Raw genomic sequence first — 24,414 nt, forward strand, 5'->3', positions numbered from 1 at the left:
TATTTACCTTATTACTATATTAACCTTTTACTAATAATTATGTCTAACATATATATTAAGGTTACTCTTGTCAAATGCCACCCACTATCTAACTTTTGGTCTTATTGCATCATAAATCCTCCCATTTAAAAAGACAACAACATTTAGGTGCTTTTAGATTTAACCCTTAAATTTTTATTTTACGCGTTTAAACCCTTTTATTAAATCGGACACTTAAACGATAAAATTAAAACACGGAAATTTCACACAATCAAATTCACACATAATAAACACAGAAAATAATATTAAAATATTTTTCTAATTCAGATTTGTGGTCCTGAAACTACTATTCCGATTTGGGTCAAAATCGGGCTGTTACATTTTGTCTTCAAATTCATGCTTTTTACCCCCAAATTTTCTTTTGCCTTCAATTTAATCCCTAACAGATAAAAAAATCATAAATAGCTCAAATTAGTAGGATCATACTCAAAATAAATATGTAATTAATACATAAAAATATGTCATTCCAGAGTATTATCAAATTCTCCCTACTTAGCCCATGCTTGTCCTCAAGTATGGTTCCTATCCACTGTGTAATTTAGATTTTACCATGAAAGAAATATTACTCCAAATTTTTATAAAAATTAGGCATAATGCATATGAAAATAAAGAAAACATTTAGCTTACTTTAAGTAAAACTGAAAAAGTATTCCAATTTAAACACACAAAAAGCAAAATCGACTTGGATTATTTCATGAAAATTAGGTAATTTATTAAACTTACAAATACACCCTATTTGTTTCCACCCTTAGTCCCCAAATGCAATTCTTTATTATTTGTTATTTGTTTTTCCTTCTCTTTTTTTTTCTTTTCTTAAGAATATATTGAACATTTTTACGCGAATAGAGATGACAACCAAGCACCCCACCTCGGTTACTCAGCCCAACGCACTCCTAATTTATTATATTTATATATGTTTTTCTTTTCTTTAGAATATATTCAACCTTTTGACGCGAAGAGAGATGACAACCAAACACCCCACCCCGGGTACTCAGCCCAACACATTCCTAAAAAATTTTTGTTTAATTCCGGTTAGCGGATTTTTACCTACCATGTCACACAACCTTTTGACGTGAAGTAGGATAACAACCCAAACACCCTACCCCGGTTACTCAATCAGTCACGTTTTAAGCTGCGCTCATAACCACAGATAGGGGTGTGCAAAATTCAGGTAAAACCGAAAAAATTCGGTTAACCGACTGAATTTGGTTAATCGGTCGGTTAACCAAATTTTTTCGATCGGGAGTCGGTTAATTATTTTTTGATTTTTTGGTTAACGATTAATTCGGTTTGAAACCAGTCGGTTAACCGAATTTTTTTTGTTTAACCAAAAAAATTAATAAATAAAATTATAATATATAAATAGGTCCACTATTCACCTAAACCCAATCCAAACCCAAGTATCCAACCCAACCCAATTACCCAACCCAACCCAATCATAAAAATTACAAATAATTTAATAAATACAAATAAAATTTCAATTATGTGTTAATTTCAAGACTTATGTAATGTTAGTGATTCAAAGACTTATGTAATGTTTTTAATTATTTAGTGATTCAATTTGGGTAATTCAGGTAATTCGATTAATTCGGGTAATATGGTTAATTCGGTTAATTTTTAACCAAAAATAAAAAAAATATAATTTTCAGTTAATTCGGTTAACCGATCGAATTAACCGAAAAAATTTCGGTTCGGTTAATTTTTTTGAAAAAATTTCGGTTCGGTTAACGGTTAAAAATTTTGAAAGGTCGATTAATTCGGTTAATGTTATTTCGGGTTGGTTAACCGGTCGGTTAACCGACTGAACACCCCTAACCATGGAGGTATCAAAATTTATTATTACCATGAAACAGAATTTTAATTTTGGAGGACTAGGAAAAATAATCAAGTGTCTAAAATAAGTTCCGGCAACTACCTAACAGTCATGAACATAAATTTAGCATACAATTATATTAAATGTCCTCTTTGCATTTAAACTTAATCGATTTTACTATAAGCAAGATAGCGTTAACTCTATTAATTATAATTATTTTAGCCTAATAGAAATAACACAGTGGAGATGAAATCAATATAACAAAATCAATAGTAGATAGGAATCATGCTCATAGGTCAAACAATGGACAATTTCTTGTTAAAATATTAGGCATGAAAAAAGGCAGAATATTCTAAAAAAATAAATGTGGGCAAAAACGAGCACAAGGCAGCAACAACAATAACACAACAGAAAAAAAAATAGCAGATAAAACGATAGAAATAATGAGGAATGCCTTCCCCTACTAAAAACACATAGTCTTCTATGTGAAAAAAAAAAACAAATATGCGAAAGAAAAAGGTTTTAGAAAAACTCCCCATGTAGTCATTGTCGTTCATGCATAACTGCAAGGAGGGAGGTTCGGCGTCTCCAAGGTCAACATGTTGGGGTGCCGAGAACTAGTGCCAATGGTTGTTAATGGTGAAGTAGGGTTCGATTGCGGCGTGACTCCTAGTCCTAGCCAAGGTGGTTCAAAAATCGGCAGTGGGGGTGAAGGAGAAGGCTAATGGCGGCTTGAGGGAGTTTTCGGTGAATATAGGTGAAAAATTAAGGTTTAAAAGTGTAGAAGGAAGGGTGTTTGGGCGTAGGTTTGGGTGAGTTTAAAGCAAGGATGCGTTATTCCTACCTGGATTAGGGTAGAATATAGGTTTTTCGAAAACATACTCATTCATTTAAGATGTCGTTCCAATTTTAATTTTTCTTCTCGATGATTTTCCTGGATATAAGAAGGGAGAATAAAATATATTAACATGCAAGAAAATAAAAAAATAGAAAAAATATATAATTAAATTAAATTAAAATTAAAATTTGGTTGTCTCCCAACAAGTGCTTGTTTAACATCATTAGCTTGACGCCCCAACTAGTATTAGGGTTGTTCTAGCTGAATTCTTTCATTCGTATGGGCATGGAAATTCTCCTTTTTTACCACATCCACCATATTTGGGTTTAATCGTCCTTGCGCCTCTTGCTTTGGTTTTGTATTTTTCTCCAAGAAAATCTTATGTGTGCATGTCAAGAGGTTAATCCCTTTTAAGTCGGCAATGGTCTCATCATTCTCCAAAAATATGCATTTGAGACACTGGGGAAGTGGGTTTAATTCCAAATCTGGTATCTGCACAACAGAAGGTAGAAGTTTAGTGTTCATCGGAGACAACAATTCATTAACAGATTCAAAATCATCAAACATCGTTTTAGGGTTGTCTTCATAAGGTGACTCAAAAGTTTCTCCTACTAATGAGTCAATTATGTCGACATGGTTTACGTTCAAAATTTCACTAAGATAACAATAGCGCCATAAAAGTTAAACTTTACGATCTCCCCGTCAAACTCCATCGTGAGGGTTCCGCTATGCACGTCAATCTTAGTATTTGAAGTACTAAGAAAAGGTTGCCCCAACAAGATATCTGAAGACCCAGGAGCATTATCATTTTCCATTTTTATCACATAAAAGCCCGCAGGAAAGATAAGTCCGTTGACCTTCACTAATATGTCCTCAAGGACTCATTCGGAATGCACAATAGATCTGTCTGCAATTTGAATGATAACACCTATTTTTATCAAAAAAACCCGTTTTAAGTAATTCATAAATAGAAAAAGGCATTACATTTATGGTGGCCCCTAAATCACACATAGCTTTTTAAATTTCTAAGTGGCCTATTTTGCATGGTATCACAAACATGCCCCTATCTTTACATTTTACTGGCATCATCCGCTGCAACACTGTAGATACATTTTAACCAACACTTACTCTTTCATTTCCAGTCAATTTTTGCTTGTTGGTGCAAAACTCCTTAAGGAACTTGGCGTATCGCGGAATTTGATTGATGGCATCCAACAATGGTATGTTGATCTTGACGTTTCAGAATTTTTTGAGGATCTCTTTTTCCTCCTTACCTTTCCGATGTTGGTTCAATCATCCTAGAAACGGAGGTTGAATTATGGGCAATGGAGGTTTCGTTCAGACTTATTCATTGTTCTCCTGCTTTTTTTGGGCGGAATCTTGATCAAGATTCTTGTCAAGATTTGGTTCCAGTACTTTTCCACTTCGCAATGTCATTGCAATTGTGTGTTGTCTTGGGTTAGGTTCTGTTTGTGACGGCAGCTTTCCTTATGAGTTTATTTTATCAATTGATGTGGTCAACTCTCTTATAGACGCCTCGATTTTCTATTAAAAATTATTTATTTCTTTTTGGAAATAAAGAGTTTGCCGTTGTATTTGCTGTTGGAAATTAACAGTTTGTTGTTGTATCTGTTGTTGGAAATCAAGCATATTAGCTGCTAATTTATTAAACATAGTTTCTAGAGAGGTACCTGAATCTTGCATTTATTGTGGGAACCGGTTTTGGTATGGCTGGTTATACTGCAGGTTTGCCCCATAACTCAAGTTAGGATGGTCTTTCCATCCTGGGTTATATGTATTTGCATAGGGGTCATATTGCCTTTGGGGCGATCTACGAAAGTTCCCCATAGCATCTAAATAGGACATAGTATCGTCACACAAACTAGGGCATGCATCAGTTGTATGTTCGAGTGTTGCACAAATTTCGCAGAGTCGGGTTGGTCTTGTTTTTACTGTAAAAAGAGAATTCACAATATTAGTAAGTCTATCAACTTTATCTTCTAAAGTTGAATTACTTAGCTGGTGAACCCTTCTAGTGGGTTCAGGATTGGCTCAAAATTGTTGAGTATTTACAACTATCGTGGAGATCAAGTCCCTTACCTGTTGGGGGTCATGTTGACTAATCCCCCTCCATTAGCGGCATCTATCATATTCATTTTTATGGGTTTCAAGCCCTCATAGAAGTACTGGAGAAGAGACTGGTCTGTTATCCCATGTTGTGGGCAACTTGCATACAACTTCTTAAATCACTCACAATAGTCATAATGAGACTCTACTTCTTTTTGCCTTATCCCAACAATCTCCCTCCTTAATTCAGCTGCGCGTGATACTGAAAAAAAATCTGTTGAAAAACAAACGGGAAATATTAGCCCACGTTGTGATAGATCCAAGAGGTAAATAAAATAACCATTCCCTAGCAGAGTCTGCCAGGGAAAAAAGGAAAGCATGTAATTTAATTTTATCCTCAATTACGCCCTGAGGTTTCATACTAAGACAAACCATATGAAATTCTTTTAGATGTTTGTGTGGATTTTCATTTTGTAATCCAGAAAAAGTCGGTAGCAATTGGATTAATCCTGACTTAAGTTCAAAATTAGTACCCATAGTAGGATGTACAATGCATAACGACTGTTGTTCTGTGGGAGCTTCGTCCATTTGCCAAATCGTTTGAGTCATATATTGTTGTGCTAGATTTAGATTTTCGTTAACCCTAGCGTTAAGCACTTCTTATGGTGGATCGACTCCTATTTTTTGTTCTCTAGTGTTTGAGTAGGGTTTTTGTTAACCCTAGACTCAACTTTGTCACCTCTGACTGCTTTTTATGTAGCTTTGTTTCCTTGCAATTAGCTTTCGCAGTCTTCTCTATTTCTGAATCAAACGCACGAATACCTGGAGCAGATTTGATTATAAGAAACAAAAGAAACAATATTAGTATGTTACCAGTCCCCGACAACGACGTCAAGATTTGGTGTGTTGTTGAAAGTACCAAAAATAACATATCACTATAAAATAACGAAAAGAATAGTATAAGGGAAGTAAGGTCAAATCCTCAAGGACTGAAATTTGTACAACTTCTTGTTCCTCAAGATCCCGAGCACAGTCGTGCCCAAGAAAAAGCGGCGTACCTGAAAAAAAAACAGAATTTAAAATATGGAGGGATTGAAATTGAAATTGTAAAGAGAAACAGAATTGAGAAAAAAGAGTCTTTGATTGAGAGATTCCAGCCTCCGGTTATCTCGATCCTCCTTGGGTTCAATCCTATGTTTTTAGATGATCCTTCTCATGACAGAATAAGCCAGTTATAGTGGAAGAGGACGCCCTACGACCACCAGCTCCACTTAGATTTTAGACTTACAATATAGAGGCACTTGACTCTAGACAACCGTCACTTTTGTGGAACCGTCTTACACTAGATCATCAGTTCTTAATGGCGAATGCCACACTATTTTGTCTCTTGGGCTCGGCAACCACTGACGCAGTAAGCTAACGAACCGATTGTTCAACTCATTTTCAAGTTCAACTAAAGCTTCACCCTGTACTTGTAGCATCCCAACTTGACAACAACACCTTTTTCCTTTTCATTTTGAGTCTCAACAATCAAGTGTTGTTAAATTGGATTCCTAAGGTATTTCTAATGTCTTATTTGTTGTTGTCACCTCCATTTAAAGTTTTTTAAACTATTAAAAAAATGAAAATTAGCAATGTATTTTTATATGTTTTATACTTATTTAACTAAAAGACAAAAATATAAAATTTCGGTTAATTGGTTAACCAACCGAATTAATTAAAATATTCGTTCAATTAATATATTTGAAAAAACTTGATTCAATTAATGGTTTAAAATTTTTACATTTTGAATAATTCCATTAATGGTAATTCAATTCGATTAATGGAATGATAATTCAATTTAAATATTAACCGAACCGACTATTTGAGTATTCCTATTTACAATATAAATGAAAAAAGGGTATAAGTGAAGTATATTTATAAAATTGTATTCATTAAATGAACGTCATTTGGAATCGTAAAGGATTTGTATACATCTTCATTAATATTGAGTTGAATCTTTAGTCAATTTATTTTTAGTGGTGGTTTATTGTTTATTTAAAGATTTTATATAAAAGTATTAAAAGGAAATGCTTAAGGATATGCTCTCAAACCTTTTTTAAGCAATTAAGGTTTTTTTTTGCATTTAAGTGAGCACTTAAATTTTAGAATGTATTAAAAGGCTCTCAAACTTTTCAAAAGAAAATTAAGCCCTGTTTTTTTTCACTTAATTGGGTACTTAAACTTTCAAAATGCTTCAAAAGACACTCAAAATTTTTCAAAAAAGCAATTAAGCCCTACTCTTATTAAAATTAGAAAAAATTATAAAAATAAAAATAAAAATTTTAGAAAATTATTAAATTTTAATAAAAATATAAAAATTTAAAAGTTATTAAAATTAGAAATTTTTTATAAAAATCGTAAAAAAAACAAAAAATTGTAAAATTTTATAAAAATCATAAAAAAATTATAAAATTAACGACCCTGGTTTTTTTAAATTAAATTCATCACGTGTTGCAACACAGTATGACATGTGGCAAAAAATGATAAAAATAAAAATCAATAGGGCACGTTTGGTTCGCTGTATTGGAATAGAGGCGTAATAACAAATCAATTGTTTGGTTGAATGTAATGGAATAGAGGCTTAATAGTATTCTTGTGTTTGGTTGAATGGAATGGAGGTATAATAGCATAATGGAAAAAACTAAAATGACTAGAATACCCTTAGCATAAATTTGTTTAGGTAAATGATTATTGTTATTGTTATTAAATTTTAATAAGATTATTAATATCAATAATAAATAATTTAACCATATTTTAACATAATTATTATTAAATATATTATAATTAAAATATATAATTTAATAAAATTCTTAATAATCAATATTCTTATATGAATTTACTCAAATCATAATATATGATACTATAAAATATAATTTAATATAGTTATTATTAAATATATTTTAATTAAAATATATAATTTAATAAAATTCTTAATAATCAATATTCTTATATGAATTTACTAAAATCATAATATATGATACTATAAAATATAATTTGAAATATTTATTATTAAATAAAATTTAATTAAAATATATGATTTAATAAAATTCTTAATAATCAATATTCTTATATGAATTTACTAAAATCATAATATATGATACTATAAAATATAATTTGAAATATTTATTATTAAATAAAATTTAATTAAAATATATGATTTAATAAAATTCTTAATAATCAATATTCTTATATGAATTTACTAAAACCATAATATATGATACTATAAGATATAATTTGAAATATTTATTATTAAATAAAATTTAATTAAAATATATGATTTAATAAAATTCTTAATAATCAATATTCTTATATGAATTTACTAAAATCATAATATATGATACTATAAAATATAATTTGAAATAATTATTATTAAATATATTTTAATTATAATATATGATTTAATAAAATTTAAAATAATTATTACTAATAAATTTTCTTATATGAATTTGTATAATTTAAAATAATTATTATTAAATATAATTTAATAATATATAATTTCATAAAATTCTTGATAATAAATTTTCTTATATGAATTTATATAATTTAAAATAATTAATATTAAATATAATTTAATAATGATATATAATTTCATAAAATTCTTGATAATAAATTTTCTTATATGAATTTATATAATTTAAAATAATTAATTTTAAATATAATTTAATAATGATATATAATTTCATAAAATTCTTAATAATAAATATTCTTGTATGAATTTACTAAAATCATAATATAACTTGAGAATTATATTCGCATAAACATAATTAACTTATATTAAGAAAATGCTAGATGAAAATGAAATTCTACATCATAATCCATTTGTTATATAGTTTTACAATATTAAAAAGTTTGAACATTGATTTTTAATGGTCAGAAATAAATCTTCTGACCCATTCCAATCGCGCAGTAGAAGGTAAACTAAAGAAAACGAGCATTTGAGTTGGATGATCTGGAATTTTACTCAAAGCTCGATACCACTCATCGACGGTTAAACCTTCAATTTCCCATAAGGTTGAATATAAATATGTAGCTTTCTCTTGGATGATCTGGAATTCTTCTGACTTCTGCTGAACTACCACATCGGAGGCAATACTCCTACTGATTTGATCGCCAACGGCCCGCATGTTTTCAGCCAATAAAGTGGCAGCCTCATTAAATGAAGAAGACATATTATCACGAGCATCAGATTTCTTCTTTTTCTTGTTTGAAGATGAGGAGCCCCCTTGGTCTCTATCTCGTCGCGGCTCCGTAGCAGAAACATCCATGTCATCCAAAGAGACGTTAGCTTCGCAGTCATAGAATGAGTTTCTTTCTTCATTCATATCTGTAGTAGGTACATCCTCATCATTTATTTCTTCAAGAACATCAGCAGCTGTTTGAGCATCTTTTCCTGTCGCTCGATCTCTTGCGTATATGGCAGTAAGCTGGTTGTAGTAAGGGAAAGCACGATGTCTGAATTGAGCAGCTTCTTTGTGACTCTAAAAAAATGAGGAAATCATATTAGTTATAAGTTTGGTAAAAAAAAAGATAATAAAGACTTGAAATAATTCTTACCTTTAAATAGGAGTCCCAAACCGCATCTTCAACAACGAGCTGCCTATGCTCGTCCCAACCAAAACCGCTATTGTTTTGGCCATTAAGCATGTCATACACGATTGACCACTCCCTTTTTAGTAACCTAATTCTCGATTCAATATTAGGTCTAGCCTTCAACATTGCGTTGGGTAAAGCCTTCTCTAGCATTTTTTCCAACTCGTTTAAATAATCGGCTTTGAACCCGGTATCAGCATTAAATGTTCCAACATTGTGCAAGTCCACCATGCAGGAAACCAATGCTGCATCTTCTTCTGGAACCCATTTTCTTTTGGTTCCTTGAGAAGCTTGAGAAGAAACATTTGAAGCTTGCACACCTGACATAATTATCTTAAGAAAAAAAACAAATCAATTACTATTAATATTTTTAATTTTAATTATTTAAAATATTTTTAATTAATGCGTAGTATATGAATATACACATTTAATTAGTTTTATTTTTAATAAAATGTTTCTAATTTATTCCTTCAATTTTAATCACCTTACAATTTATTCATTGTATTATATCTAACGCCCCATCTAAGTAATCAATAGTGCAAGAAATCCTATAATTTCGTATGAATGTCAAGTTTACAATCTTATCTTCTTTAGTGATACATTGTGCTTTTGATTTTACAATATGTTACCCATATAAGCTTGTTGTTTTAGGAGGCTCTCATCTAGTTAAATAGATTATTTTCAAGCTCTTTTATCAATAGACTTGATGAATGTTCACATCTCAATCTTCCAATAGGCATAGTTTATTCTGTCCAAAAGTAGTTTTGAAGTTGAGCTACCTTCCTTCATAAAATTCATTTTAACTCACCAAATAGAAAATCACACCAAAAGCTTTTGTTATTAGGCTTTAATACCAATTAAAAATGTGTTTGGAAGGACTTGTTAAATAGACTTGTTGTATATACTTGTTGGCATAAATTGTGAGACAAAAATATTTGTTTAAACAAATCCAAGAACAATAACAGCAATTGCTTATGCAATTCAATATCAAATCTTTCTAGAATCTACTACTAAACTCATAATCCGATGAAACATTTATGTCCAGTCAAACTCATAGATGACATTTCATTAGAATATCATCAATGACTAGGACATAGATGACATTTCATTAGAATACAAACTACTATAGCAGCAATAAAATTTCATCACTAAAATTGTTCAGGTTGCCAAAATGATTAGGACATGGTCAAGCAACATGGCCTAGTGCCTCCATAATAACATAAAAGCAGCAGCTCGGCTGGTGCAATTACAATATCCTATTTTATCAGTAATTTCTATTGCTATTAAAGTTTCAACCACAAACAAGATCATATATGTGATGTGTAACATTTCATAATATCTGTGAGTAATACCTGAACTAAAATTCCTCAAGCGACAAGCTAGGAGTGAAAACTGAGTACGTGGAATATAAGCTCCATGATAAAGTTTTGTAATTTTCAATCAAACCTATATTTCCTGGTAAAGTATATGAGATCACATATGCTAATTTTCAATCAAACCCCAGTATTAGGGGACTGCTTCAACGAGACAAGGAATAGGTGAGCAAATAATGGAACTAAAAAGTTAATCAAACCCCAGTAAATTTTGCACCACACAACGATACAATTTTCTAGTATCTTTGTGTCAGTACTAAGTAATCCAATATCAATTTGAGGTTGCGAAAATTTCAATCATAATCATTGACTGAAAGTACCACAATCACACTCAAAATTCCAAAGGACGCAATGAAAACCTTTTACTGATTTTATATCAGGGCACTTACAATGTAAAGATTATTTTTAAGACCTACCTTAGTCTAGTTGGAAACTGAAATATAAAGAAATTAGGCATTTGATCATCATAAATTGTTGTCTCAGGTTTCAACATTAAACTATACTACGCCAGAGGATCTTAGCAATAGACTATACTATAACAATGCAATAAAGGAGCTTATTAGCACCTTAACTCCTGCCCACCAATCAACAAGCCATACAAGTTGAAGCCACAACAACTCTGCCACAACACGATTGATCTTTCTATACGTCTTCTTGGACAGAGGCCGAATGAGAACAAAGCATACCACCTAGAAAAAACACCAGAAGGTATAAGATTGAAAATGGTCATTGACCATGATATTCAAAAAAAAAAAGTTTTACACATCAGCCAATGAAACAAACTGGATCAACTTATCTAACACAGTAAATTTTGATTACTACAAAAACAAAGGCAACAAAAATGAATTCTAAGTCCCATTTTTAGCATTAAGTTGGTATGGTGAAAAAAGGAGTAAGCAAACAAGGCAACAAAAGAAGCAGCTTGTACAAGCTTAAATCAAATATCCCAATGTAATTTTCATTTGCTCCTAAACTTTATTATCTCAGAAGTGAAGTAGATTCAAAGCCCAAATGTACTTATGCAAACTCATTAATAGCTCAAAAGATGAAATTAAAAAAAAAAAAAACCATTTACCGGCATTTTCCTTTCAAAGCAACCACAACAAATTTGAAAACAAATAGAAATAAAAAAAATGCAGACTGCAACATTCAACAAAGAAAGAATAATAGAAAACCAGAAAGCAATAATTACCAAAAAAAAAAACTTAATCAAATCAAAAGATGAAGCAAATCCCTCATTGAATATATCAAAAATAAAAAATAAAACCCAAAAAGGAACCTGAATGAGATTGACAAAGAGGCCAGAGATGAAGAAAAGAATACCCAATGGAACGATGACAGTTGCTGCTGCAATCGCCATGGACCACAACTACTTTAGCTCTAGAGATTCGTGGCAAAAGGGTGGGTTTGTACTTTGTAGTAAGATTTTAGATTTGGGTTGATAGCAAGAATTATATTTAAGATTTATTGGTTGATAAAAGAAGATTATTACTCCTTTCTTCAGTATGGGATAATTGAATTCATTCAAGAAAGATTATTCATACAAAAGAAAATATTTTTGAAAGAACAGTGACTGTTGTGAAACTGTGTGAATTGTAGAGATTGGAAAATAGAACTCTACTCGGAACTTAAGCTAATTAAAATACAGGAATCCATAGAAATTAATCCAATAACACAAACCCATCAAAGTAAACCAATCAAACTTAAAATTTGACATGGTAAAGAAGGAAAATAACCACTCAAAATCAAATTTGAAGCAGAAAAAAACTCAATTTCTTGAACCTAATGGATCAACAGGGAAAAAAACAGCGATAAATTTAGAGCTGCAAATATTAAAGCAGTTTGAGAGCAAAAGAGAGTTAGAAACCTTGGTTTACCTTTCAGTTGCAATAAACTTGGAAACCCACCAAATGAGAGCAAGCGAAAGAGTGACAGAGAGAAAAAGAAAAGAAAAGGTTGAGAAGGCCAAGCGTAAATTGTGTTGTAAAAAATATTAGAGAGACAGAGGGAGCAAATCTGCAGAAACCTAAGCTAGAAGGAAGAAACAGAAGATGGAAAGGGAAGCGTCGATCGGGAGGGTAAAACAGGGTATAAAATTGAAGCAGGACCTAAACTGAGCAAAAGGAAAGGATTAGAAATCGATAGATTTTGAGGATTAGGTCTGTAATGTAATAGACCCGTACTAGCCAATACACTGAACCAAACAAAGGATTAAAGTGGGATTAATTGGGGCCCACGGAATAAGGGTCTAATGGCTATGCCAATACACCCAACCAAACATGGTGTAAGAGTTATAGAAAAATTATAAAATGCTTCTTTCGGTACGATAATTTTTATAAAAAAAATTACGAAATTTATATTTCTTTACATTTTGTATAATTTTCTTATGACTTTATAAAATTTTATAATTTTTTTATAATTCTATATATTTTATATTTTTTTACGATTTTTATAAAATTTTACATTTTTTTACTATTTTTTATTTTTTCTATTTTTTCTAATTTTAATTTTTAATTAAAATTTAATAATATTTATAGCTTTTATTGATTTTATTTTTTTAATTTTTAATAAAAGCATAGGCTTAATTGCTGCTTCTTTTTTGAAAAAAAGTTTGAGAGTCTTTTTGATGCACTTTGAAAGTTCAAGTACCCATTTGAGTGTAAAAAAAAATTGAAGCTTAATTGTTTTTATTTTTGAAAAGGTTTGAGGAATTTTTTGATGCATTTTAAAAATTCAAATACCCAAATAAGTGGAAAAAAAGAGAGTAAAGATTATTTTTTAAAAAAAAACTTGAGGATTTCTTACCGCCTTAAGCCAAAAGGAAAAAATAGCATTATAATAATATTTATTACCCTTTAGGAAAAAGGATTTTTAAGTCTTTCTCAACTGAGTTGCTCAAGCCTTAAAGATGCCTCTAAACTGATTACCAGGGACTCAAACTTGGGAAGTAGTTTTATACTGCGGTGCAAAGTGGATAGTTTATTTTCTTGCCTCTTTACTAAAAGAAAGGCTTAATGCTGAATTTTGCCCTCAAATTAGGTTTGTTTTCTCACTTTTATATTTAAATATTTTTTTTCCTAGATTGATATTTAAACTATCATTTTGGTTTAGTTTTTTTTTTTTTGTAACAGCATTAAAAAAACTGGTTGTCACGTGACACCGATCAGAATGTGTCATGTGTACATCCAACCAATCAAAATATGTCATATGGCAATTAAATTTATTTAAAATAAAAAATTGACTCATTATTAATCGATGTTGACCAACTGTTGACAGTCTACGTGGCTTTATTAGAATGCACCATGTCACCCTCATTTTTTTTAATATTATATATAATATATTAATTTAAAATGTAAAAAAAACATATATAATATATAAATAATTCAAAAATTATATAAAATAATTTTAATAAAATTCTAAAATATAAAATATAAATTTTAAAAATCAAAATATTATATAAAATTTTCATTTTTATAAAAATAAAAAGGTATTTAACTTTTAAAATGAAAAAACTTTATTTTGAAAAGTATATTTTTTAAAATTTTCATAAATTTTATTTTTCAAAACTCTAAATTCTAAAAATTCAAAACAATATATCTAAATTTTATTCTAGACAACATTGAATTTTGATTTTTATATATTTAAAATTATTTTTTCAGTTTTAAATATTTTATTATTATTTTTCATAATTTTATATTTTATATTTTTTAATTTTATGTTTTTATTTAAAATATGAAAAATATTTCTTCATTTTTATTTATTTTTAAAAGGTAAGGACTAAATTGATGAAAATTGTAAATGTTGAGGGCTAAAAGTTATTTTACCTTTTTTAATAGCCACTAACGGAAAAGTTAGACAAAAGGACCAAGATTTTCAAATAAAAAAATATAGTGACTCAACGTCTCAAAATTAAAATATAAGGACTGAATTTTAAATTTCAAAAGAATACAAGAACCTTTAACATATATAACATGTCTAGCTATCTATCTATATACAAGTTTCAACTCAAAATTAAATGTGATTGACTAAAATATCTTTCTAAAAATTAATTTTAAATTATTTTAAATACTTTGATATTTATAGTAAATTTCTATTAAAATTTAGAATTTTAATTTAAGCTTTTAATTATTAGTGTTTATAAACTCCATGAAAATGACAAGTAAACAAAAGGATTTTTTTTTAAATTATCAATGTGTTTAATGTTTTAAAAAAAAAAAGGGAGAAACATTCACTATTACAGAAAAATGTCAAGAGAAAATCTCTTCACTACCTCTATATCTGATCCACTAAGCATTGCTGTCCATAACATCTTAAGAATGAAGATAACCCAAGAGTCTTGTCATATTCTAGGGTTACTTCCACTTATTTTTACTTTGGTGAAGTAGTACCTTGTAAAACATCTTCCACGAAACATTTATTGGGATGCAAGATGAAGGTTTTTTCTGAACATGGGTTATTCTGACTTGTTCCAAACACGAGTTGTTCTCAATATAATTGTTCTCAACATAGAGGTTGTTTTGAACAAGAGTTGTTATGTGGTGATGCTTTTCTTGGAAGAACTTATTTTGAATAATGACTCTTCTAGAAAAACACAATTGTTCTAAATAGAAGTTGTTCCTAACAACGGTTATTCTAAACATAGTTATTCTTAAAATGTCATTATTTAAAACAATAGCTTTTCCAAACTTTAGTTGTCCACAACAAGAGTTGTTCTCAAATAACAACTACACTAGATAATGGTTATTCTAATAGAAACTCTATTTTGAACATAATTGTTCTCAAACAACAATTTTCTAAACGACTATTTTGAATAATAATTGCTTTTCTAGAAGAGATATTCAATGAAGTAATACAATTACTTATTCTTAGTTTGGTAATATAATTCTTGAAACGGTAGTTAAAATTAAGCATATATCGTCTCAATTTATCACGAGATATGGGAGCTGATAAACTCGAAATCTAACTTAATAAGTAAATTGTTGACATGACTCTCGTATCTTCCTTGGTTTTTTCTCTTAATCTCAGACGGTTCTCATCTGAGTTCTGGGCCTCGCTTTGGTTCACGTACTCGGTAACTCTGTCTCCTCTAATCATTCTTCTCACCTATAAGGGTTCTTTTCATCTTTGGTTTTTCTCCCTTTCCTTTCCCAAGTTTGACTCTATTTCCTCTATTTTTTTGCTTTCCTGTTCAAATTTCGGTTCTTTCAACTTGGCTCTGGGTCTGTTAGGATTTAAGCTTCATTCTTTATTTTGGGGTTTTCTTCATTTTGTTTAGGTTTTTTTTCTCTGATTGTTTTTGGTGTTCTGTAAAGTTCTATTGCTCTATGATGATTTGGTTGCTTGGAATTGTAAAAGGCTAGAACAACAGTGTATTGTCCAAGGTTTGAAGAAGATTTGTCTTAAACAAGACCCCAATATTATATTCCTCATTGAATCTAAGAAAAGGAGTTCTAATTTGGAAAATCTCAGTAATAGTTTGGGATTCACACATTCTCATTATGTTGATCACATGGGGTCTACTAGGGGCCTTCCCCTTTGATGGTGCCCAAATGTGAGCCTTTCGGTTTGTGCTGCTACTAAGAATTTTATCGACACCTAGATTGATACTAAAGAGGGTGGTCGATGGTATTGCACCTTTTTATATAAAAGTCCCTATGTCAGAGGTAAACTTAAATCACAAAGATTATGAGGCGTAGTGTTGCATAGGTGACTTGAACGACGTCTGTTTTAAACTCGAGAAACAAGGTGGTATGCCTATAAATGTTTTTAGAGTTAGGGATTTCAACAATTTTATCAATAATGTCAATTTGATTGATTTATTGGTTCAAAGAGAAGAGTTCACTTGGGCTTATAATAAGGAAAATGAAGGTTTTATTAGAGAAAAATTTGATAGAATCCTTTGTAATGCTAGCTTGTTGGATAGTTTCCCATCAGTATTGGGTTTGTTGATATTGCTTTTGGATCAGATCATAAGCCTCTCTTCTTAGCTCTCGAGAAATGGATAAACATAATCGAAAAACTCTCAAATTTGAGTCAAATAGCTTTTTAATAATGATTGTAAAGATATTGTAATTGAAGGATGGATTGAAAATGGTATTAGGGAATTTAATAGGAACTTCACGGACATAATTGAGAGTGCAAAGAATGCTCTTTCTCGTTGGAGTCTTGTTGTCGAAAGGAACATTAGGGAGGATGTTGAAATCTTATTGAGGAAATTAAAGTTCATACAAAACAGAGTGATAACTCAAAGTTGTAAAAAGGAGCTAAAGTCTCTTAACAAGGAACTTGATGATATATGACCTAGAGAAGAAAGATATTGGCACCAAAGATCTTGTGTTAAGAGGTTTTGTTTTGGTGATCAAAACACCAAAATTTTCCTTTCTACTACTATGTTTAATAACAGAAGAAATAATATCAAGAGATTGAATAATGAACAAGACAAATGGATCAACAATGAAAACTAACTGTCGAACCATGTTGTGAATTAATTCCAAAAAGCTTTCAAACTTGATAACAATGTTGATGCTTTGAATGTGCTTGATTCCATTAGAATATGTTGGGCTGAGTAACCGGGGTGGGGTGTTTGGCTGTTATCTCTCTTCGCGTCAAAAGGTTCAATATATTCTTAAGAAAAAAAACACATATATAAATATAATAAATTAGGAGTATGTTGGGCTGAAAAATCGGGGTGGGGTGCTTGGTTGTCATCTCTCTTCACGTCAAAAGGTTCAATATATTCTTAAGCAAAAAAGAAAAAGTAATAATAATGAATTGCATTTGAGGACTAGGAGTAGAAACAAATAGGGTGTCTTGGTAAGTTTAATAAATTACCTAATTTCATGAAATAATCCAAGTCGATTTTTATTTTTGTGTGATTAAATTGGAATACTTTTTCAGTTTTACTTAAAGCAAGCTAAAGGTTCTCTTTATTTTTCATATGCATTATGTCTAATTTTTATAAAATTTTGGAGTGATATTTCTTTCATGGTAAAAACTAAATTTCACAGTGGATAGGAACCATACTTGAGGACAAGCATGGGCTAAGTAGGGGGAATTTGGTAATACTCTGGATTGACATATTTTTATGTATTAATTGCATATTTATTTCAAGTATGATCCTACTAATTTGAGGTATTTATGGTTTTTTTTATCTTGTAGGGACTAAATTGAAAGTAAAAAGAAATTTAGGGGCAAAAAGCATGAATTTAAAGATAAAATGGGTCAGCATGCAAAATAGGAAAGAAGTGGTGTCGAAAATACATAGTGTGGAAGACTTGGGGGCAACAGTTTAAAGAAGAGATTTTAGAAAAACAAGACTCTATTTAAATTTAATTATATTAGGATTATTGTTATGATTATTATTTAGATTTAATTTTAGCTTTTATCTTTATTTATTTTTATTTATCTTTTAGAATTTGAGTAGGAACAAACTAGGTTTTCTAAGTACTATAAATAGGGGATGGAGTGACACAAATTTCACTCATATTTTCTGTAAAAGCTTCTCTCTCTAAAGCTCTTGATTCTTGTTCCTTTTTTTATTTAATAAAATTTTATTTTATTAAACTTATTTTTTTCTCGAAAAGCATGAGCCACTAAACTCATCTAACCAAAGGTTGTCGAGATTCCTCGAAAAAGGTTCATGAGGCTTAGAATCCGCACTTAATCTTCTCAACGAATATTCACCGTTTCTCCGCACCACGGGACTGACGCTTCCATCCATGTCCCTTCAAAAGTGATATTTTCATATTGTGTAAAGGCGACCGCTTTATATGTTTTGGGAAGGTTGCACAATTGGTTTGTTAGCTTACTGCGTCAGTGGCTGTTGAGACCAAGAGACAAAATGGTGTGGCATTCGCTATTGAGAAGTGATGATCTAGAGTAAGATGATCCCACAAAAGTAATGGTTGGCTAGAGTCAGGTTCCTCTATATCGTAAGTCTAAAATCTAAGTGGAGCTGGTGGTCGTAGGCGTACTCTTCCACTATAACTGACTTATTCTGCTATGAGAAAGATCATCTAAAAGCCTAGGATTGAACCCAATGAGGATCGAGATAACTGGAGGCTGAAATCTCTCCATCAAAGATTCTCTTCTTTCAATTCTGTTTATTTTTACAATTTCAATTTCAATTTTTACAATCTCAATTTGTCCATATTTTTAATTATCTTTTTTATTTTTTTTAAGTATGTCGTTTTTATTAAACACGACTGTACCTAAAATCTCAAGAAACAAGAAGAGTCCCCGATGATTTGACCCAACTTCTTTTGAGTAAACTTTTGCTTGATGAAAACCCACAACTCTAACTTTTTAATGATCTCCTGCTAGAATATGATCTATTTTAATTGGTGATAGAATGGGACGTGTCCAATGTAGACAGGAGCCATCTAATTTGTTTCTTTATATGCATATATAAAATTATATTTTAAGGCTAGACAAGCACTTCAAGATTTCAAATGGCACTCCCCTGGTCCTACATTGTACAAAGTGTACTCTATTAGATTTTTTTAATGCTAATTTGCTGAAATGGCGCAAATCCAGATTGCAAACCTACAGAACCCACAACGTACAGCACATTTCCCCAAGAAAAACACCGATGGTTCAGGGTTTAACAAAATGAATACAATAGAAATTGACTTCCAACTTTTGGACCACTCCTCCATGTCTGGCTCTCTCAACCTAATCCTAATGTTTTAATTCCTTCAGCTCTCCTGTCTTTTCTTTCTTTTTTAATCTCAAATTCAAAAACTATGCACACTGCATTTATCACCTTCAGTAGAGAATCCTTTTAAAGGATACAAATTCTTGTAAAAGAAAAACTGTTTACTACAAAATCTTTAATAAGCTTCAGACTGATAACTGTTTACTAAAAAACATTGTTCGGTCAAATTGTTGCTGCCAAAAGTTGACCCACAAAAATTGAATGAAATGAAGATATGGGCATAGCAGATGAAGAACAAGTGATGGAATGAGATTATATGAAATCATGACTATTTTTGACAACAATGGTGAGAATAGCTTTAATTTATCATGCGTGCTTTGGTACCTTTTGGTACTGTAATCAGGCATGGAAAAAGGTGGAAAAAAAGTTGGTGTATAATTTTTAACTGTTTGAATTGGAAAAAGAAAAAGAATATAGTTGTACACCTCGTAAACATGTCATAACAATGCGTAAGAACCGGTTTTTTACTAAACTAATCTAAAAAATCAAATATTTATAAGAATAATTTAACTTCAAAAATAATGATGGGAATAACTTGAAATGAACAATGCCGGACAGTATCAACCCTCCATGACCGATACCTCCATGCAATCAGCAGCTAATGATTAGGGGATAATTGAGTTGGATACCAGCATCGCCCAATACTATTCATTTTAGATTATACCCTTTTTTTTTGAAATTGAGTCACTCTTGTAAATATTTAATTTTTTTTAGATTAGTTGAAAAAAGAGAGCATAGAAACCTTTTACAATCCATAACCTTAAAAAGGAGAGCATTGTTAGCCATTTCGTACGATGAGAACTGGGGTCCGAAAAAACTGCTCAGGGGACATGGAGGATGGGCAAAAACCAGATATCCCCACAAAGGGGTCCCCCCTTTGAACTAGCCAACAACATCCTAAATACCTATCTGTTGAATTTGTCAGTTTGCCTTAACTCTAGATGCCTTGCAGATGTTGCAGATTGGTGGTGGCTATCTTTACCAAATTAGCTGACCATCCCCTTAAAAGATTCCCCTAACCCCCCAATAAAAAATGATAATAATAACTTTTTAAAATTAATACACATTTATACAAGTAACCAACTATAACTATAGTACTGAGTGGTAGATGAAAAGAATAAATTAAAAGAAGAAAAAAAAAGTGAAAGAAACTCATCTAGCAGGAATCCAATGGCAATATCTGAGAGGAACATGAAGGGCACTGTGGTAAATATTGGAGAGGTGTTCCATTCTTTCCAACAATGAATTTAAGGAAAGACCCTTGTATGTCTTCTGTTAAAATTGGTGTGTTGTTGGCAGCTTTAACACCACAGTTTTGAATGGAACCACCATTTCTTTGTACCCTTTTCTCAGCTTCTAGCATCAATCTTTCTAAAAGTTTCTCTTCTGCATCCCTTAAGAACTTGAATTTTGGAGGAGGTGAAGATCTAAGCTTGTTTAACTCTGCATCTGTGGATGATTCAAAGAGGGGATTGAATCCATTGCGGTGATAAGAATCAAAGGGGTTCAAAGGAGGAGACTTCAATGGTGGAGAAGCCAAAGGACTAAGAGGAGTGTCAACAGTTAACATAAGATCACTCAAGCTCCCTGTTCTGGATCCTTTTCTGCTCTTCTCACCTCTAGACCTGCCATCTTCAGACTCCAAATCTTCCTTTGTTTCCTCCTTGATTGTGAAGAGAAATCTGGGTGGACCTGCCAGATTGTGTAGTCTCATGAGCTCTGATTCTACATCCTCTTCTCCAAAACCCTTCACCAGCAAACTCCTGCTTGAGCCAAGTTCCAAGTCTGGTTCAACACTATTGCTATCTTTGTTTTTAACTAAACCTTGATTATTGTTGTTGTTGGCAGCGGTGGATGCATGCAAAGAAGCAGATTTTTTCCAGCAGAAGAGTTGAACGAGCTCCTTTGCGTAGTTGTTGTAATCATCTTCAACTTGTGAGCTGATAATTCTCTTCTTCCACCAAAGCAAATAGTAAAGCTCTGCAACAAGAGCCAGTAGAAGACAACCAAAAACCAAACTTAAACCAATGCTTAACCCACTGAAAGATGTCATTTTTGCTTGCAAATTTCACATCTCCTGGAATATATCTTATCTTGGTTTTGCAAATTCCACAATATTCTCTCTCTCTTTCTCTGAGAACTCTGTAAAAGAAAAAGGAAAGAGAAAAGGAGTTTAAATCATGCCACAACTTCCATGTGAGGTACACAACCGAGACCAAAAGCCTCTTTTTTTCTAAAGGAAACAAAAAAAAAACGATAATGGAATATTGAAGTATAACCTTCACTTTTACTGCAAATTCACAAGCTAAGATTCCGTGTGGTAAAGCACTATGGACCATGTATATCTATCTATCTGCCTACAACACACGCCATGAGGAACCTAAGGAAATGCCGAGGAAATTTCACCAGAGATTAAAAATAAAATAAAGAAGAAGCTTACCTTATACGTCCAAAATTTCTCAGCAACAATGGAACACCAAAATAAATAAATAAAAAAAATAAACAAAGAAGGGTTGCAGAGCGAGAGAAAGAGTAGGAAATTAAATGATTTGTACAATAGTGCTGAAAGGTGTGGAAATTGTAATAAGGTAGAGAAGGCAGCTCACATGGGCAGGTAATGGTTTTGAATAGAAAAATGAAAAAGACTGAGGAAACAAACTCAAAAAGGGGTTAAGTGATTGCATCACCCTACGCCCCACTCGGTTGCCTCTATGTAAACCCTCTTTAACTTGGATTACAAGACAGTGCCCATAAATACACCCCACATCCATCAAAATCTAGCTGTGGGTTTTGATGGAATATGTGAACTAAGCTGATTTTTAACTATTTCATTATCTCATCAACTTTATTACAAGAATTTCCCCGTTGGAATTGTTGTCTTTTCTGTCAACTTTTTCCTTTGATTTACCAACTACCTTTGAAATTAAAATGTACCTCTCTTCTAACTTTTAAAACTTTACTAACTATACCAAATTAAGGAGGCTTTGCTTTTGCCGTTATAACGTTCGTGTTCCAACTCCAAATGGATATTTTGGTTTATTTCACATTGAATCTATAGGAAGCCCCAGATTTCCTCCAATCTTTCAAACGATAATAACATTTCATGGAGGGAGGCATCTTTACTAGAAGAGGGAGATTGCATTTTGCTCCATTTACTCAAAAAGTAAGTAAATTAATTTTCATATGTTAGATTAAAGAGCAAATAATTTTTTTTGTTAAAAATTATATTCATTTCTAATGTTAAAAACTAGTGTGGTTAATAAAATAATTAAATAGTTATACGAGATATACCGCATGTATCTCATGATGACATACAATAACTAATTTTTAACCGTAAATATGATGAAATTCTTAATAAAAAGACCAATTTACTTTTTAATCTAATATATAAAAATTAATTCATTTATTTTTTAATAAAAAATAAAATACAACATCCTTCGTAATACTTTTTAGCAATTAAATTGCATGTCCTGTATACAATGACATAGCCTTTTATTTTTCTGTTAGATTTCATTAAAAATGGTTATGATATGATGGATATGCTGCAGTGCAGCATACGGCAGAAGTACTGTCAACTGTCCCCGTATGGCATACCTATTTTACGTTAAATTCCCTTCTTTAAGCCTGTAATAATTAGTCCCTCGAGTATTCAATCAAAAAATATACTGTAAGGGAAAATTCAAATAAAAAATAAGAAAAATAATATGGAGAAAAAGGGTGAATTTTGATGTTCAACAGAGTCTAAAATAAATTTGTAAAGTTAAGCTTTTTAATATCCAACAAGGTCCTCCCAAGTTGGTAGAGTGAGTAAAGAGACATTTAAAGAATTGGCTAACATCAGTCACGGGGTGGATGAAATTGACATTGATGGACCTAGGGTTCCTTACATCCCAATGTCCACTCTAAAAATGTCTCATTTGAAGTTACTTGCAAGTAATAATGAGTACCAACATATTCCCCCCGGGTAAGGTAAAATGACAGATACGGTGTTCAGTTTACATCTCGATTTCTATCCATTAAGTTGCCAAAAGAAACCATGCTATTTGGTCAATCCATTAATAATCTTGTCTGTCTGTAATTAATTTTGTTATGTTGTTTTGCTTTCTCATTTTCCATCATTATGAATGTAGTTGGGAAGCTAACAATTAGGTTGTTAGTTTATATGGTTAATGATTATACTCGGAATTAAGATTTTAGTATTTAGTAGAGAATAGAGGATAAGTTCATTGGTTAATATCTGAGTGGCTTGAAAAGCCATTTTAGTAATTAGATTTGAGTGTAATTATAATTAGTGGATCTCACTAACTTGAGTGTAAATCAATTACAGTTTTCCAACTCTTAAGAAGGGTGAGAATTAGAATAATTACAAACTGTTACTCTCAAATCTAATTCTCAATGCATTTCCAAACACATCTTTAAGTTTAAGAAATCACCTTTATACAATAATAATATTATTTAATTTTAGGACATGTAGTTTACTTTTAAGAATATAATTATATATTATTTTATTAACCTCATTTAAATAATTTGGAATTTTATTGATTAGAAATGATGACCTACGTAATATTTTTATTAAGTGGTAGCATATATATGCCCTTAGATGTCATGTAAAAGGAAAGGGTTCAAATCATATCAAGCAAGTATTACTTACTTCCTCTCAATAGGTGGTTGTACGTTACACAATATTGATGGATTGAAAAATTAATCGATTCTGGACCAATTATACTTCAAAATCTTTTCCAGGAGCCCCTAAAAGAAGTTGTTAGTTTAGATTAGATGATAAGTTCAAGTAGGAGCTTTTTATTGGGTAATAACTTGAAATACAGACAAGTATAGAATTCAGTCTACTTTTATTGCTGTAATCCAATCGAAACAGAATAAACTATATAAATATTTATTCAATTAAAAAAATTTATTTTAGGTACTCAAAATAAAT

General features: G+C 31.1%; 2 protein-coding genes across 4 annotated transcripts; both read right to left on the reverse strand.

Moving 5' to 3' along the window:
• Positions 1-8,611: 8,611 nt before the first annotated feature.
• Positions 8,612-12,870, reverse strand: LOC105791196 (uncharacterized). The gene is made up of 4 exons (XM_052633995.1): positions 12,640-12,870; positions 11,329-11,451; positions 9,354-9,722; positions 8,612-9,277 (listed from the first exon to the last, which is right to left on the reverse strand). The coding sequence occupies exons 3-4, from the start codon at positions 9,714-9,716 to the stop codon at positions 8,663-8,665; spliced, it is 978 nt and encodes a 325-aa protein (XP_052489955.1). The 5' UTR covers positions 9,717-9,722; positions 11,329-11,451; positions 12,640-12,870; the 3' UTR covers positions 8,612-8,662.
• Positions 12,871-20,512: 7,642 nt separating this feature from the next.
• Positions 20,513-22,179, reverse strand: LOC105791170 (uncharacterized). Of its 3 annotated transcripts, none has more exons than XM_012619129.2 (3): positions 21,919-22,179; positions 21,758-21,831; positions 20,513-21,620 (listed from the first exon to the last, which is right to left on the reverse strand). In XM_012619129.2, exon 3 carries the CDS (start codon positions 21,529-21,531, stop codon positions 20,635-20,637), a length of 897 nt encoding a protein of 298 aa, XP_012474583.1. In that variant the 5' UTR covers positions 21,532-21,620; positions 21,758-21,831; positions 21,919-22,179; the 3' UTR covers positions 20,513-20,634. The 3 variants fall into 3 exon arrangements, with proteins under 3 accessions (XP_012474583.1, XP_012474577.1, XP_012474589.1); XM_012619123.2 differs by having other exon boundaries at positions 21,758-21,835; XM_012619135.2 differs by lacking the exon at positions 21,758-21,831.
• Between the last annotated feature and the right edge of the window lie 2,235 nt (positions 22,180-24,414).

Source organism: Gossypium raimondii, chromosome 7, assembly GCF_025698545.1.
Source record: "Gossypium raimondii isolate GPD5lz chromosome 7, ASM2569854v1, whole genome shotgun sequence".
NCBI classification, from domain to species: domain Eukaryota; kingdom Viridiplantae; phylum Streptophyta; class Magnoliopsida; order Malvales; family Malvaceae; genus Gossypium; species Gossypium raimondii.

What these genes read in the sequence shown, in the direction of transcription:
- LOC105791170 (XM_012619135.2), bottom strand. Translation starts at nt 21,531, where the DNA reads ATGACATCTTTCAGTGGGTTAAGCATTGGTTTAAGTTTGGTTTTTGGT.
- LOC105791196 (XM_052633995.1), bottom strand. Translation starts at nt 9,716, where the DNA reads ATGTCAGGTGTGCAAGCTTCAAATGTTTCTTCTCAAGCTTCTCAAGGA. An exon ending in TTTGGGACTCCTATTTAAAG is followed by an intron (nt 9,278 to 9,353) that starts GTAAGAATTATT and finishes TCATTTTTTTAG; the next exon opens with AGTCACAAAGAAGCTGCTCA.